Source organism: Trachypithecus francoisi, unplaced genomic scaffold (genome assembly GCF_009764315.1).
Source record: "Trachypithecus francoisi isolate TF-2019V2 unplaced genomic scaffold, Tfra_2.0 Lachesis_group14, whole genome shotgun sequence".
NCBI lineage: Eukaryota > Metazoa > Chordata > Mammalia > Primates > Cercopithecidae > Trachypithecus > Trachypithecus francoisi.
In genome coordinates, this window is record NW_022681459.1 from 58,670,203 (window position 1) to 58,684,697 (window position 14,495).

The window sequence follows — 14,495 nt, forward strand, 5'->3', positions numbered from 1 at the left end:
TTGTTTGGGCCACAGTATATCAAATATATTACTATTTTCCTCTTTTTGTGTGAAAAGGAAAAACATGACAACCTTGTGGCCGTCAGAGATCACAAAATTAGCGTGTATGTAATGAATGTAAATAGTCACTTCCTGAATTTTATATCCCCAGGGTCTACTTGTCAATCACTGAAGTTAGGTGGATTACAGAGCATGTTATTAAAGTGTTTTAACAAAATTCCTAATAACATACTCAGTGATCCATTTAGTTTAACATCAGAAAAAAAAAAAATCTTAAAACCAATTTGGCCTTCCTAGGAAATAATGTCCATGACCTTATTAAATCATTTTCATCATCATTACTACACACAAATTATTGAGACTCCAGATAAAATTCTGCTTTTTGGGAGGCCAGGAAAGGCAGTAGGAGGTGGGAGGGTGGGGGGAGAGAAGGGGAAATTCTTCTCCTTCAAGTCTTAAAACATGCAATTATGCATGCTAACATGTGCTCTGCCGAAGATGAAAGTGCTCAAGTCCAGCAGACCAGCAGGCAGGAAGAAATTGGATGTGACTTAAAATTCCAAGGTGCTGTCAGCTAGCAATTAGGCAATGTTGCTTGCCAGCTCTGCTGCAGAGTTCAGGGCTCTTGCAGAGTTCTTGGAGCCAGTGTCCATTTTTAGGAGGAAAAAGTAAAAAACTCATGCTACCGCATTTGAACATTGGAGGCAAGTTCACCTCTGAGCCTCAGTTTGCCCATCTGTAAAGTGTGTGTGCACGGGACTGTTTTCAGTTGAGTATCAAGAATGTTTACTGAGCACCTACTCTGTGCCAAGCTAGGTACTGGGGCTGAAACATGTTTCCTGCCTTTGACCTGCCTTGTGGGAGACACAGATTGGAAAAGATGTGATCATAATAGGATGTGGAAAGTGCAGCAATGAAAATACAAACAAAACAGGGCGAAGTAGAGAAAGTGCATATCTCTGCCAAGGAGGGGAAGAAATTCAGGAGGGCTTCTTAGAGGAGGTGTCCTCTGGACTGGATTAGGAAAGCATAGCAGAAGCAGGTCTCTGATGCTCCTTCCAGCTGTGATGGTCAGTGGAAGCATTTGTAGCAAGGATTTAGAGGCCTGTATTTCAGTCCCTCCTAACTCCGTGAGCCAGCGGTGACTTGACCATTCTGAGCCCTGGTTTCCTCACTGATCACATGGGAGCCACAACACCTGCCTTACAGAAAGTGCACCGGAGTAGAGATTTGAGGAGGGAAGGGGCCTCGCTGTCTGTGAGAATGTGTTGAAGGCTGCACCAGTGCCTGCATGTTGGGTTTTTTTTTTTTTTCTGTTTCTCTAATTCCCCATTTCTTCCAGGGTTAGGAGTCTCTGCCCCCACCTCCCACCCTCCATGTCCTCCAGCTCCCCAGGCAGCAGCCTCTCTCTGCCCCCTTCCTCTGGGCCCTCTCACCTCCTCTTAGCCGCTTCTTATTACAGTGGCTGTATTTGTTTTTCCATCCGAGGAATGCTAACCAGCAAAAACCATTATTTCTAAGAAAATAAACCATGGACTTGTGTGCCTTTGAATGCTACTGAAATGGAAGACGGCCTTCCCTAAAGGCCTTGAGACAAAGAGGGCTTGGGGCCTTGTGTGAACAGGCAAGGTCAGGGGGTCTCGGAGGGTGCTCCCAGACGGGCTTCCAGATGGGCCAGGGCTGCGGCCTCTGGCTAGAAAGAGTGTAAAACCTCAGCCAGCTGGTTGGATGCCTGGCCTGAGTTAACAGCAGCCACTGGTGTTGATCACTCCCCACTCCCTCCAGGGTCTTCAACGTGCTCCCCTCTCTCCAGGAACCCCCATGTCTTCTGTCTAGACCTCCTGCCTCTCTTGTAGAGGGGAGTGGAGCTGGGAGTGTATGTGTCCATGGAGACCGAGTTCCAGCCCTGTGTGGCCTGGGCCAAGTCTGTGGGCCTCTCCGGCCTTTGCATCCTGACATCAGAGTTCAGCGGGGGCAGGAGATCTCAGGCCCCTTGGACCCTCGCTGTGGGCAGCTCCTTCCTCAGGGTGCTCCGCGTTTCCATGGCGCCCAATGCTGGCCTCAGTCTGTCCAGCATGAGGGGTGGGCTTCAGTGGGGCTTAGCCAACTGTCCCTTCCCACTGCCAGCCCTGCGGGCAGACGTGGGCCTGGTCGGTCTGTGGGCAGGAGCACATGAGTTTGTGTGCATCTGTGTCTGGGTCATTCCCCTCTCCAGGCTGGCAGCCCCTTGTGGCCAAGGTCCAGGCTAAGGGCAAAAGGCCTGGCCCGGGACAGCATTGGCATGGGAGGGAAGAAGGCAGAGAGGTGGCCTGATCCTTCACAAGGCCCGCGGGCCCCAGATTCCTGGTTCACAGAGATGCCGTCTTCTCTGGACAACTGTGTCAAGGTGAGGAAGGTGGAGTCTGGGACCAGCCTGCCCAGGTTCAAATGTTGCCTTCACCACCTTCTAGCTGGGTGATCTTGGGAAAGACACTGAAGTTTTCTGAGCCTCAGTTTCTTTTTCTATGAGCCATGGGAAGTGAAGACCTTTCTGCCCGGCTGTAGGGAGGATTAAGCCAGTTACCATCAAGATGGTACCTGGTGTGGAGTTGCCACTGCTGTTATTTTATTACATTGGAGAGGAAGTCCACCCGGGGATTCGGAGAGAAGGGGAATGAACCTGAATTGCACCAGGCAAGCTCAGGCCCTGCCCACGGCTGGATCCTGAGATGAGAGAAAGAAGGCCAGGCTGAGAGCCCTGAGTTCAAGGTGCCGTCAGCCCCTGATCTGCTAAGATTTGTCTTTCAGCTCCCCTCTTTGGGCCTCAGTGACACCTTGATAAAATCCAGGGTGCTCTAGGATCCAGCTTACTAATTCTAAGGGCCGGCCCAGGTTTTCAGGCAACTTCCTGTTTGTGATTGTCCTCCTGAGCTCGGAGGTGGCTGGGCCTGTGGAGCGGCCCCACAGAACCTGCAGTGTTTGGGTCTCGGGCCTCTCCTTGGCCTTTCCCTAAGGGGATGGGGGAATGACTGCCTGTAATGGGCAGGAGGGTGGAACAGGAGCCTTGACTGAGGGCTGGCAGAACTAGACTCCAGCCTGGCAGGTTCCCCGCGGTCTCTCCTGGCTTCCATCTCACACGCTCCAACAACTCCGTTTTCTCTTGACCAGGCTGCCTCAGCGTCCGTTAGTCCTGATGCCAGAGCCCAGGAGCAGCCCCCAGCAAGGGCTTCAGGGCGTTTTTGAAGGAGAAGGGAAATAATTAACTGGTCTTCGTCATATCGGTTTGGTGGGAAATCTCCCCTGCTTCTTGGGAGCAACACGGTCCACCGTGACCCCAGGCTGGGCAGGTGGCATTTGAGGTCAGTTCAGAGCCAGCCTCCTTGTGGTTGCCCTTCATCCAGGTGGAGATCCCTGGAGATGCGACTAGCCCAGTGGAGAAGAACACCGACAGCATTAGCTTGTTTGACTTCTATTTGTAACAGCTTTATCGCAATATAATTCAAATGCTGTACAATTCACTCATTAAAAGTATACAATTCAATGCCTTTAGTATATTCACATTGCCAGTCCATTACCACAATCAATGTTAGTATCTTTTTTTATTTATTATATGTATGTATATATGTGTGTGTATATATATATATATATATTTTTTTTTTTTTTTTTTTTTTTTGAGACGAAGTCTCACTTTGTCGCCCAGGATAGAGTGCAGTGGCACGATCTCAGCTCACTGCAAGCTCCGCCTCCCGGATTCACACCATTCTCCTGCCTCAGCCTCCTGAGTAGCTGGGACTACAGGCACCCGCCACCACGCCCAGCTACTTTTTTTGTATTTTTAGTTAGAGACGGGGTTTCACCGTGTTAGCCAGGATGGGCTCGATCTTCTGACCTCGTGATCCGCCTGCCTCGGCCTCCCAAAGTGCTGAGATTACAGACGTAAGCCACCATGCCCGGCCTTTTTTTTTTTTCTGAGACAGAGTCTTGCTCTGTCGCCCAGGCTAGAGTGCAGTGGCACGATCTTGGCTCACTGCCACCTCCGCCTCCTGGGTTCAAGTGATTCTTCTGCCTCAGCCTCCTGAGTAGCTTGGATTACAGGTGTGCACCACCATGCCTGGCTAATTTTTTGTATTTTTAGTAGAGACGGGGTTTCACAATGTTGGCCAGGCTGGTCTCAAACTCCTGACCTCAGGTGATCCACCCACCTCAGCCTCCCAAAGTGCTGGAATTACAGGCGTGAGCTACCCTGCCCCGTCCAGTGTTAGAATCTTTTCATTACTCCAAAAAGAAACCCCATGCTCCTTGACCATCCTCTACCACTCCCAAAGTCTGCAGCCTCTCCAGTATTAGGAAACCTCTCATCTGCTTTTTGTCTCAGCAGATTTGGTTTTTCAGGAGATTTGATGTAAATAGAATCATCGACTGTATGATCTTGTGACGGAGACATCACTAACTCTGAAGTCAAGCCGCCTGGCTCCCTTCCCGGCTCCCCTTGCATTTGCTGTGTGATCTGAGGCAGGGCAGGTGATGTCTCTGAGCCTTGGTTTGCTGCTGTGAGATAGAGATGGTGGTACCCAGCTCCCAGGGCAGTCCTGTGTGTGGGGCCTGCAGACTGCCTGACGTGTCATGAGAGTCGCTCAGCAAGGCCACCGTCGTGATTATTCATTCATGCAGTGCCCAGAGGATTCCTTTGAACATGCTCGGGCTCTGCTTGGTTCTGAGGCTCAAGCTGCACAGGACGTGGTTCTCATTCTCATGGATTTGCAGCATCAAAGGACACAGACACAAGCAAGCAAGAATAATGCTAGTGCCTGCTTGGGCTGGGGGAGGGGCTAGATGTGCTCGAAGATGAGCAAAAGCTTCAGGGAGGAGGTGATGCTGGGGCTCAGGATGCAAAAGTGAGTAGATGTTGTGGAGGGAAGGACCTCCAGGCAGAGGGAACAGCATGAGTCAAAGTGTGGAGACCTGAAGCCACATAAGGGACTGGGAGAGGTCACTGAGCAGCTCCAACCCCACGGTTATCTTGAATCACAGAGTGGGAAGAGGGAGGGAACCTTCCCACCCTCTGGCTGAGCCACGGTCATTGTGTGCAGTTAGGAATGAAAAAGTATATAGATTTGTGTTAGTTTTACGTGCCCTTTGACCTTTCCCGTAATTAACTGCTGGGCCCACTTCTGGCATTGTCTCTGCAGAAGGGAAACCTGATCGATGGATGCCAGGGGCCCTCAGAGAGCGGGTCTCATTACTCAGTCATTACAAACCCAGAGCTTAACCCCGAGCCACCGGAGACAGGGGCTTAATCCTTCCTGCTAGGCAGCCCAAGAAACTACCTTCCCTGGAGCATAATTAGCCAACAACCGGATTAAGATTTATTCATCAATAAGGACTCAACTTCCTAAGCCATACATCTCTCCCCAATGGTTGCCTGATCTAAGGAGGGCATGGTTTTTCTTAAAGCCCCCAGACAAAGGAGAGGACGTGCTAGCGCCCAGCCAGGAAAGGGGTCTTTGTTAGAGCGTTTGGTCTCTACTGTTCTTGAGGAATGTCTAGAAAAATGCCAGTTTCGGGGGAAATGAGAAGACATTTTCAGTAATGATCCCTGAGAGTAGAGAGTGGGATGCTTTAAAAATCCTTAATTTTGAGAAGGTTTCTAGTCAGTCCTGATTTTGAGGAAAATACCCTAAAATTGTATTAAAATGAAAAGCCTCTCTGATTCATTGCAATAGGATCTTTTAGAACTTAGACACCACAGAATAAATATATATTTTATGGAGCAGCAAGAATCAATTTTGAATTAAATGATAAAAAAAAAAAACACCTCACCCTATATGGGTTCCAAACCCACGTTGTTGGCGTGGAAGCACAGCTATGGGTGGTGGGTGGTACATGCTGTCTTTCAATACACAAAAAACAGAGCTGGGTGACCTTTCCAAAATTCCATAATGAGCAGTTCTCTGTGCTGCTTTTCTCTGTTCTGTTAGATGCTGGGAGCTGTCTTCTGTTGGGAATTGAGTTTTCATTAAAAAAAAAAAAAAAAAATCCAAGCAGGAGAAGGAATAGCGATGCTTGGAGTGAATTGCTGGACTTATCTCCTGTGCTCAGGGCTCTGAAAGCTGGTCAGATCTTTTGTCCTGCCCACTTTCTCCATTCATGTGAACCATCCCTGTCACCACCCCTCCACTGTCACCACCCCTCGTCAACCTCAAGGGTAGGTACAGACCTTGGAAATAAAAATAATAATACCCATGACACCTCTTCCCCACTTTTCTCCTTAATGACTCTTTGGAGCATGAAGCACTTTTTTTTTTATTATTATTATTTTTTTTGAGATGGAATTTCGCTCTTGTTGCCCAGGCTGGAGTGTAGTGGCGCAATCTCGGCTCACTACAACCTCCGCCTCCCGGGTTCAAGCAATTTTCCTGCCTCAGCCTCCTGAGTAGCTGGAATTACAGGCATGTGCCACCACGCCTGGCTAGGAGCATGAAGCACTTTTTAAAAATATTCATCTCACACACCCCAAGGATGTGGCTCCAAACGTGGGAATAAAGTCTACACTTGAATGCAGCCACTGGCTGGGGGCCTGAAGACAAGGTCCTCAGTGAGGCTGAGCCTCAGCCTCTTCTGTGTGACGGCAGCTCTTACCCTGGCCTCACACGCAGCTGCCTCACTCCAGTCTCTGCCTTCATCATCCCACAGCCGCCTTCTCTCCATGTGTCTGTGTGTCTTCACGTGGTATTCTTCTCCCTGTATGTCTGTGTCCAATTTCCCTCTTCTTAGGACAGCAGCATTGTATTAAGGCCCACTCTAATCTAGTATGACCTCATCGGAACTTGATTACATCTGCAAAGACCCTACTTCCAAGTCAGATCACATTCTCTGGTCCTGGGGGTTGGGACCTCAACATATCTTTTTGTGGGGACACAATTCAATCCACAACAGCCCTTAAAGAATAAACATCCACAGAACTGTGCTCTGTCCCCTCCGTTCCTTTACCATCTCCCCGCGCCACCTGTCTGTTCCTCGTTCTCTGGCTTTCAGTCCTGAAAAAATGGTCTGAGCCGGATGAGCATCTTGGAGGTCTGTGGTGCCTCTTCCAGGGCAGTGACTCCTGGATATGTTTTTATAATAATAAATTCACCTGCTTTGGCAGATTTTTTTAGCTGGTTTGTTTGTGTGTTTATCTCTTAGGTATTAAAGGAGGAGGCTCACATGATTTTAGAACAAAAATTCAAAGTACAAACATGGAAAATGGGGGAAAGTTTGGTTTAGGAGCCGATGTCCTCCATCCAGGGCACTGGGAGGTAAAGCTGGCTGCCACAGCAGGCCTGGGAATTGCAGAAGAACTGGTCATTCTGAGAGATGCTCAATCTAGGAGAACTAATTGGGGATGGATTAAGGAAAGAAATGCAAGCCGCAAATATCTCTGCACTCTCCAGTGCACTGGCAATTATTGTGGCCTACCTTATGGGGAGTCAAAGGCAGGAAATGGGTAGAGTTGTTTTATTGACTATTCAATGATATTTTTATACTGCCTTATGGGTGTGGTGATCAGATAGTTGATCATTTTAATAATGAAAAGGTTAATAACTGCTGTTAATAATTACATGCCAACAACAGGCATAAACTGGAAATGTGCCAGGAAAATTAAAGTGTATGATATTCTCTAATCAGGGAAAGACATCCCCTCACTAGGAGGTCTGAGGTTTGTCAGAGCTTACCACCATTAAAATAGCCACTTGGATTACATTTTATAGATGCAGCAACTCTATAACCGATTGTGTTTCTTTCTTTGTCTTTGTCTTGGCATTTAGGAAGCTCACAGCCCACTGTCTGTCATTGTGCTGCAATTATCAAATGTGTTTTTGTATGTTTTCACCAGCTTTATCTTATTCTTCAACCCTCATTTATTTTTCTTCATCCTAACATCTTATTCTGTTTGAAAAAAAATTGTTGTACATATTTTGTAAGCTGTTTGGATGGATATTTGAAGGAATCAGTGAGTTAATAGAAGTTTGGATGGATGGATGGGTGGGTAGATATTTGAATGCATGTGTGTGTGTGTGTGTGTGTGCATGAGCATGAGTGTATGTGTGTTTGGATAGAAGGGTATTTGAATCAATGAATATACAGATGAGTAGCTAAGCACTTGCATGGATGGATGGATGGATGTTTGGATGGGTCAGTGCTTAGATGAATGGAAGGAGAGGTATCTGGTTGAATATTTAGACAGATGGATGCATGCATGCATGTTTGGATGTATGGGTGAACGTTTGGCTGGATAAATGGATGGGTGAATAGGTGATTGGAGAAATGGAAGGGTGGTCAGCACACTGGATATTTAGAAGGATAAAATTTAGCACAAATCGATCAATGGAAGAATGGTTGGGTAGATATTTGAATGGATAGGTTGAGGGTGAGTAGATGGATGGATAGTGGAAGGGTGGATGGGTGTTGGGATGAAAGGATGCATGGCTGGCTGGTTGGTTATTTGGGTAGATAGATAGACATGCACACACGTGTGTGTATGTGTGTATAGACAGATGCAGAACAAGTAGAAGGATAGATGGGTAAATGGGTATTTCGATGATTGGATAGTACTTTCTCAGTACACAGTATAAATGTGCCAAGGGTGAAATATTGTATCATGTATAAAGCATTTTGTCAATGACTGGCATGTCACAGGCATTCTAACTTATTAGAAAGGATATGGGCTTCATAGACCGAAAGACCTTTGTTCTGATCCTTGCCCTACCACTTACTATGTGACCCTGAGTAATTATCTAACTTCTCTGCACTTGAGTTTGTTCAACCATAAAATGGAGTTAAAACACCTACTCCAGAGTGTTGCTGTGAGAATTAAAAGGGCTGGTGTATATTTCAGGAGTAGATACCTCCTTCTGAGGTACAAGATGAGGGAAAGTTCTTTTACCCAAGCATGGAATAAAAGTCCTTTTCCTCAGTCTGATTGATCCAACCTAAGTCACCTACCAACCCTGGGACCAACAGCAATTGCTAGTGGCATGTGCTGTTTGGATGAGACTGATAAGTCTCTACCCCCAGTGTTAGGACCAGACCAGCTTCCCCCTGAATCACCTGCTTGAAGGAGGAAAGGAGGGAGGGAACAGTTTGGAGGCTGCTGAGTCTAATCAGATGTGAGGTGATACTCATGCTGACAGGTAGTGAAAATAAGTGGCTAGTGGACAGACTGTACCTATATTAAGGGTGTAGAGAAACCACGCTTTGGTAGCTGATTTGATGTTAAGGGAGCAGTGGAAGGAAAACAATATTTACTGGGATGAGGAACCCCAGGTAACTGCAGGTCGATGAGCTAAAGTTGGGCTTTGTTGCCTTTGGAGTACCTTTGGAATACCCAGGGGAAGAGGTGGTTGCATTAGTCTCTCTGGGGCTCTGGAGAAAGGTCAGGGCTGCAAACAGAGACTGGGAAGTCATCAGTATCTCTCAGTTTTTTAAAATCTATGCCGGGCGCGGTGGCTCACGCCCATAATCCCAGCACTTTGGGAGGCCGAGGGGGGTGGATCATGAGATCAGGAGATGGAGACCATCCTGACTAACACGGTGAAACCCCGTCTCTATTAAAAATACAAAAAATTAGCCGGCTGTGGTGGCACATGCCTGTAGTCCAGCTACTCGGGAGGCTGAGGCAGGCGAATTGCTTGAACCCAGGAGGTGGAGGTTGCAGTGAGCTGAGATCGTGCCACTGCACTCCAGCCTGGGTGACAGAGGGAGACACTGATTCAAAAAAAAACTAAAAATTAAAAAAAAAACAGTAAATAAATAAATAAAATCTATGTGTCTTTTCAATAAACATAAAATATCACATTCTACCTTAATTTTATTTGCAATTTATAAGTGGATTAAATATCAGAATTAAAAACAGCTCAGAGCCAGGCACAGTGGCATATGCCTATAATTCCAGCTACTAGGGAGGCTGAGGCAGGAGGATCCCTTGAGCCCAGGAGTTTGAGTCTAGCCTCAGCAGCATAGTGAGGCCCTGTCTCTACAAACAAACAAAACAAAACAATTCAAATGAGCTGCAGAATTGGGAACTGATGCAGGTGCCCCGTAGGCAGATTAGGAGAGGACTCCTATCTCTTGATCCTTTCGTGACCCAGCCCAGGCTACTTTGTTCTTCCCTCGTTGTGGCTGGGTGGACACCAAGAGTGGCTGCACAGCCCAGACCCTGTACACTGGCACGTTCACTTCTGCTATTTTCACCAAAGTTATCCCCTTTGCTCTGCAGCATCTCTGGCAGGCATCATGGCAATGCTTAGTCACCTCCAGAGTCAGGGAGCTCTCTACCTCCTGCAACAGCTTCTACTTTGCAGACCAGCACTCCTACCTGTGAACGTTCATTGGCCCCATGGCTTCCCCTTACTGTGAGTAGCTCCGCTCTCTGGACTAGTATGGAGAAAGCAAGGAGTTCCGTGTCTCCCTGCAGCAGCTCCTCCAGAGATTGAGGGAAGCCAGGCCTGCCTTCTACAGGCTCTCTTCTTCTACAGGATGGCCCCACCCCACTTTCATAGCTGGAACTCAGCCTCAAAAATCCCTCTTCTACGCCATAGAGGAGGGACCACGGCTTCCTCCTCAGTAGCCTCCTGAGATGCACTTCCGGTTCCGGTTCCCGTTGCCCTGTGGGGGACATTTCCGGCCCTCCTCTCTCCCCAGCATGTCTTGGAGCCTCTGGAGGTCAGGGTGACTGTCGGTTGAGATGAGTGAAGCCAGAGGGATCTCGGGGAGATGCTGAAAACCCTGCAGAAAAGCTGGCACCCCCTGGCTGGCAGATTCTTGCTGTGCCTGCTGCCCTCCCAAGGAGGCCAGGTGTGACCAGGGTTAGGCCCCTTGGGCTCTAATACCATTAGGGTTTGAATACCATTCGTGCCACTTTCTAGGTGTGTGACGTGTGACCATCTGTGAGATTTTGACCTCACTGTGCCCGGGTTTCTTCAGTGCTCTTGCAAAATGGGATAGTGAGAATGGTGCCTGTATCACTGAGTTAGTGTGGGATTGAAGAGGTAATGACATGGCCTTACAAGCAGGACTTGGGCGTGGAAGCAGCTCAGACAAGGTTAACTAGGCATGTTCCTATCATTCTCCAGGGTCTCTCAAATCTCTCTGGAACGCCAGAATTGATAGCCCTTTGACCCTGATGGGAAATGTTGAAAAAGCCTTAAAAGAGCAAAAAGGGTGACCTTTACCAAGGCTATTGGCCATTGTTTATGAGAGAGGAGCCTTTGTTATAGCAAGGAAGCTGGAGCAGTTGAAATGCAGGCATCAGAGACTGATGTGGAAAGAAACTGTTTGGAGGAGTTAGTGGACTTTTCTTTCTTTCCAGATATTACACTTTTTGCTGATGTGCAGTTAATTTTACTCAGTACCGCCTGCTTCAAGGGAGCTAGTTTTCGGAAATTGTACGCTGGCTCGGGGGAGGCAGAACTAGGTGTGAATCGTGCCTGTTCACTGTGGTAGGAACTGGAAGACACCCCACACATGATTAGCATTTTTATAATCCTCAAGTCCCCAGCTCCCAGGGAGGACTGAAGTGAATACTTGTTGAATCATCCCCTAATCACTCATATCCCGGTGGCTTCCATGGTGTTGGGAGAGGGGACCACCAGGCTCTTCTTATGACACCTCTCGTGCCCTTCGTTTTGCAGACATTGACGAGTGTGAGAATGACTACTACAATGGAGGCTGTGTCCACGAGTGCATCAACATCCCAGGGAACTACAGGTGCACCTGCTTTGATGGCTTCATGCTGGCACACGATGGACACAACTGCTTGGGTGAGTGATACAGCCACAGCCTGCCCTCTGGGCGCACCCTGCCTGTTGCTTTGCTCCAGATTACAGAGTCGGGGGCTACGGGAAGGTTCGCCTTCCTTTGGCTTCCTGTATTAGTTTGCCAGGGTTGTTGTAACAAAATACCACAGACTGGATGGCTTAGACAACAGAAGTTTATTTCATCACAGTTCTGGAGGCTGGCAGTCCAAGATCAAGGTGTAAGCAGGGTTGGTTTTTCGGAGGCCCCGCTCCTCTGTCAGGCTTGCAGGTGGCTACCTTCTTTCTCCTTGTGTCTTCACACGGTCTTCCCACTGTGCATGCACATGTCTGGTGTCTCTCCCTGTCCTAATCTCCTCCTCTTCTTTTTTTGAGATGGAGTCTTGCTTTGTCACCCAACCATGCAGTGGTGCAATCTCAGCTCACTGCAACCTCCGTCTCCCGGGTTCAAGCAATTCTCCTGCCTCAGCCTCCCAAGTAGCTGAGATTACAGATGTGCCACCACACCCGGCTAATTTTTGTATTTTTAGTAGCGACAGGGTTTCACCATGTTGGCCAGGCTGGTCTCGAACTACTGACCTTGTGATCCGCCTGCCTCGGCCTCCCGAAGTGCTGGGAGCCACCTTGCCCGGCCAGTCACTGTGCCTGGCCCTAATCTTCTCTTCTTATAAGAACACAGTCATATTGGAGTAGGGCCCACCCTACAAACTCCATTTTTAACTTAATTATCTCTCTAAAGGCCCTGTCTGCAAATACAGTCACATTTTAAGGTACTAGGGAGTTGAATTCCTTCAAAAAAGGAATTTTGAAGGGACACAATTTGGCCCATGATCTTATATACCTCCATCTTCCCATGGTCCAAATACATTTTTAAGCCAATTGTATAAAATTTATAAGAGGCCGGGCACGGTGGCTCACACTTGTAATCCCAGCACTCTGGGAGGCCAAGGCGGGTGGATCACCTGAGGTCAGGAGTTCAAGACCAGCCTGACCAACATGGCAAAACCCTCTCTCTACTAAAACTGCAAAAACTAGCTGGGCACATGCCTGTAATCCCAGCTAGCTTGGGAGGCTGAGGTAGGAGGATTGCTTGAACCTGGGAGGCGGAGGTTGCAGTGAGCCAAGATCACACCATTGCACTCCAGCCCGGGCGACAAGAGTGAAACTCCATCTCAAAAACAAACAAACAAAAATTACAAGAGTAGTCCACATTTGCTGAATCAAGTTGGAAAAATGTAGAAGAGGAGGGAGAAAAAAATGGCAGGCATCTTAGTTGTGCTGGTGTGTTTCCTATCAGTCTTCCATCTGTATCCAAGTGTGTTTTTACCATAGTGGTGATCCGATAGTCAGCATGCGTTTGCCCCTTGCTTTTCCCTTTAATATCATGCGTGCCTCAGGACTTTTGGTTTTCTTTTGAGAGAGTCTCACTCTGTCACCCAGGCTGGATTGCAGTATGGCTCAGTGCAGCCTTAACCTCTGGAACTCAGGTAATCCTCCCACCTCAGCCTCCAGAATAGCTGGGACCATAGGCACATTCCACTGCTACTGGCTCACTTTTGGGTTTTTTTGTAGAGACAGGGTCTCGCTATATTGCCCAGGCCTCTGGAACTCCTGGGTTCAGGTGATCTGCCCACCTCGACCTCTCAAAGTGCTGGGATTACAGGCGTGACCCACAGCCTTACCTCAGGCATTACTTCAGGTATTTTTATGCGGCCCCTGTTACCACAGTTTTTCTAGTTGCCCCATAGTCTAATAACCTGTATCAGTTTCCTGAGGCTGCCATGACAAAGTAAAAAACTAGGACTTAAACAACAGAAATGGATTGTCTTGGTTAGGAGTCCAAACTCAAGGTGTAGGCAGGGTAGTTCCTTCTGAGAGCTGCAAGGGATCATCTGTTCAGGCCTTCCTCATAGCTTCTGGTAACATCAGGGATTCCTCGGCTTGTAGGTGGCATTCTCCCTCTGTCTTCACGTTGTCTCAGCTCTGTGTGTGTCTGGCTCTGTGTCCAAATTTTTTTTTTTTTTTTCTGAGACGGAGTCTCGCTCTGTCGCCCAGGCTGGAGTACAGTGGCTGGATCTCAGCTCACTGCAAGCTCCGCCTCCCGGGTTCACGCCATTCTCCTGCCTCAGCCTCCCGAGTAGCTGGGACTACAGGCGCCCGCCACCTCGCCCGGCTAGTTTTTTGTATTTTTTAGTAGAGACGGGGTTTCACTGTGTTAGCCAGGATGGTCTCGATCTCCTGACCTCATGATCCGCCCGTCTCGGCCTCCCAAAGTGCTGGGATTACAGGCTTGAGCCACCGCACCCGGCCAAATTTTTCTTTTTTATAAGGACACCAGTCATGTTGCCTCAGGGCCCACCCTAACAATCTCATCTTAACCTGGACATCTGCCAAGACCTTATTTCCAACAAAAGTCACATTCACAAGTACTAGGAGTTAGGAATTCAACATCTTTTGAAGGGACATAATTCAACCTGTAACAGAGGGAGTTCAGAATCTGTCACAGAAGAACAGTATCTTGTCATGGGAAGCATGTGGCTCTTAAAGCGGACATGTCTGTCCCCGAGGCCCTCTTCTGCCACTGGCTGCTGGGTGACCAGGGCACAGCAGCTGGAACTCAGGGGATATGGGCCTGGAACTGGCAGGAGCATGGCCATAGATACATTATTGATTGTCTGGGTCTCAGGCCCTTGTTGGTAGAGGAGAGGCTGTGAGCAGCAG

The 14,495-nt window shown here is 48.2% G+C and overlaps 1 protein-coding gene across 2 annotated transcripts in view; it reads left to right on the forward strand.

Annotated features, from left to right (window-relative positions):
- SCUBE1 (signal peptide, CUB domain and EGF like domain containing 1) overlaps positions 1–14,495 on the forward strand; it is a 147,078-nt gene that overhangs the window by 13,033 nt on the left and 119,550 nt on the right. For both annotated transcript variants that reach the window (XM_033233693.1, XM_033233694.1), the window contains exon 3: positions 11,652–11,780. In XM_033233693.1, coding sequence (XP_033089584.1) covers positions 11,652–11,780 — 129 coding nt within the window. The remainder of the gene's footprint in view (positions 1–11,651; positions 11,781–14,495) is intronic.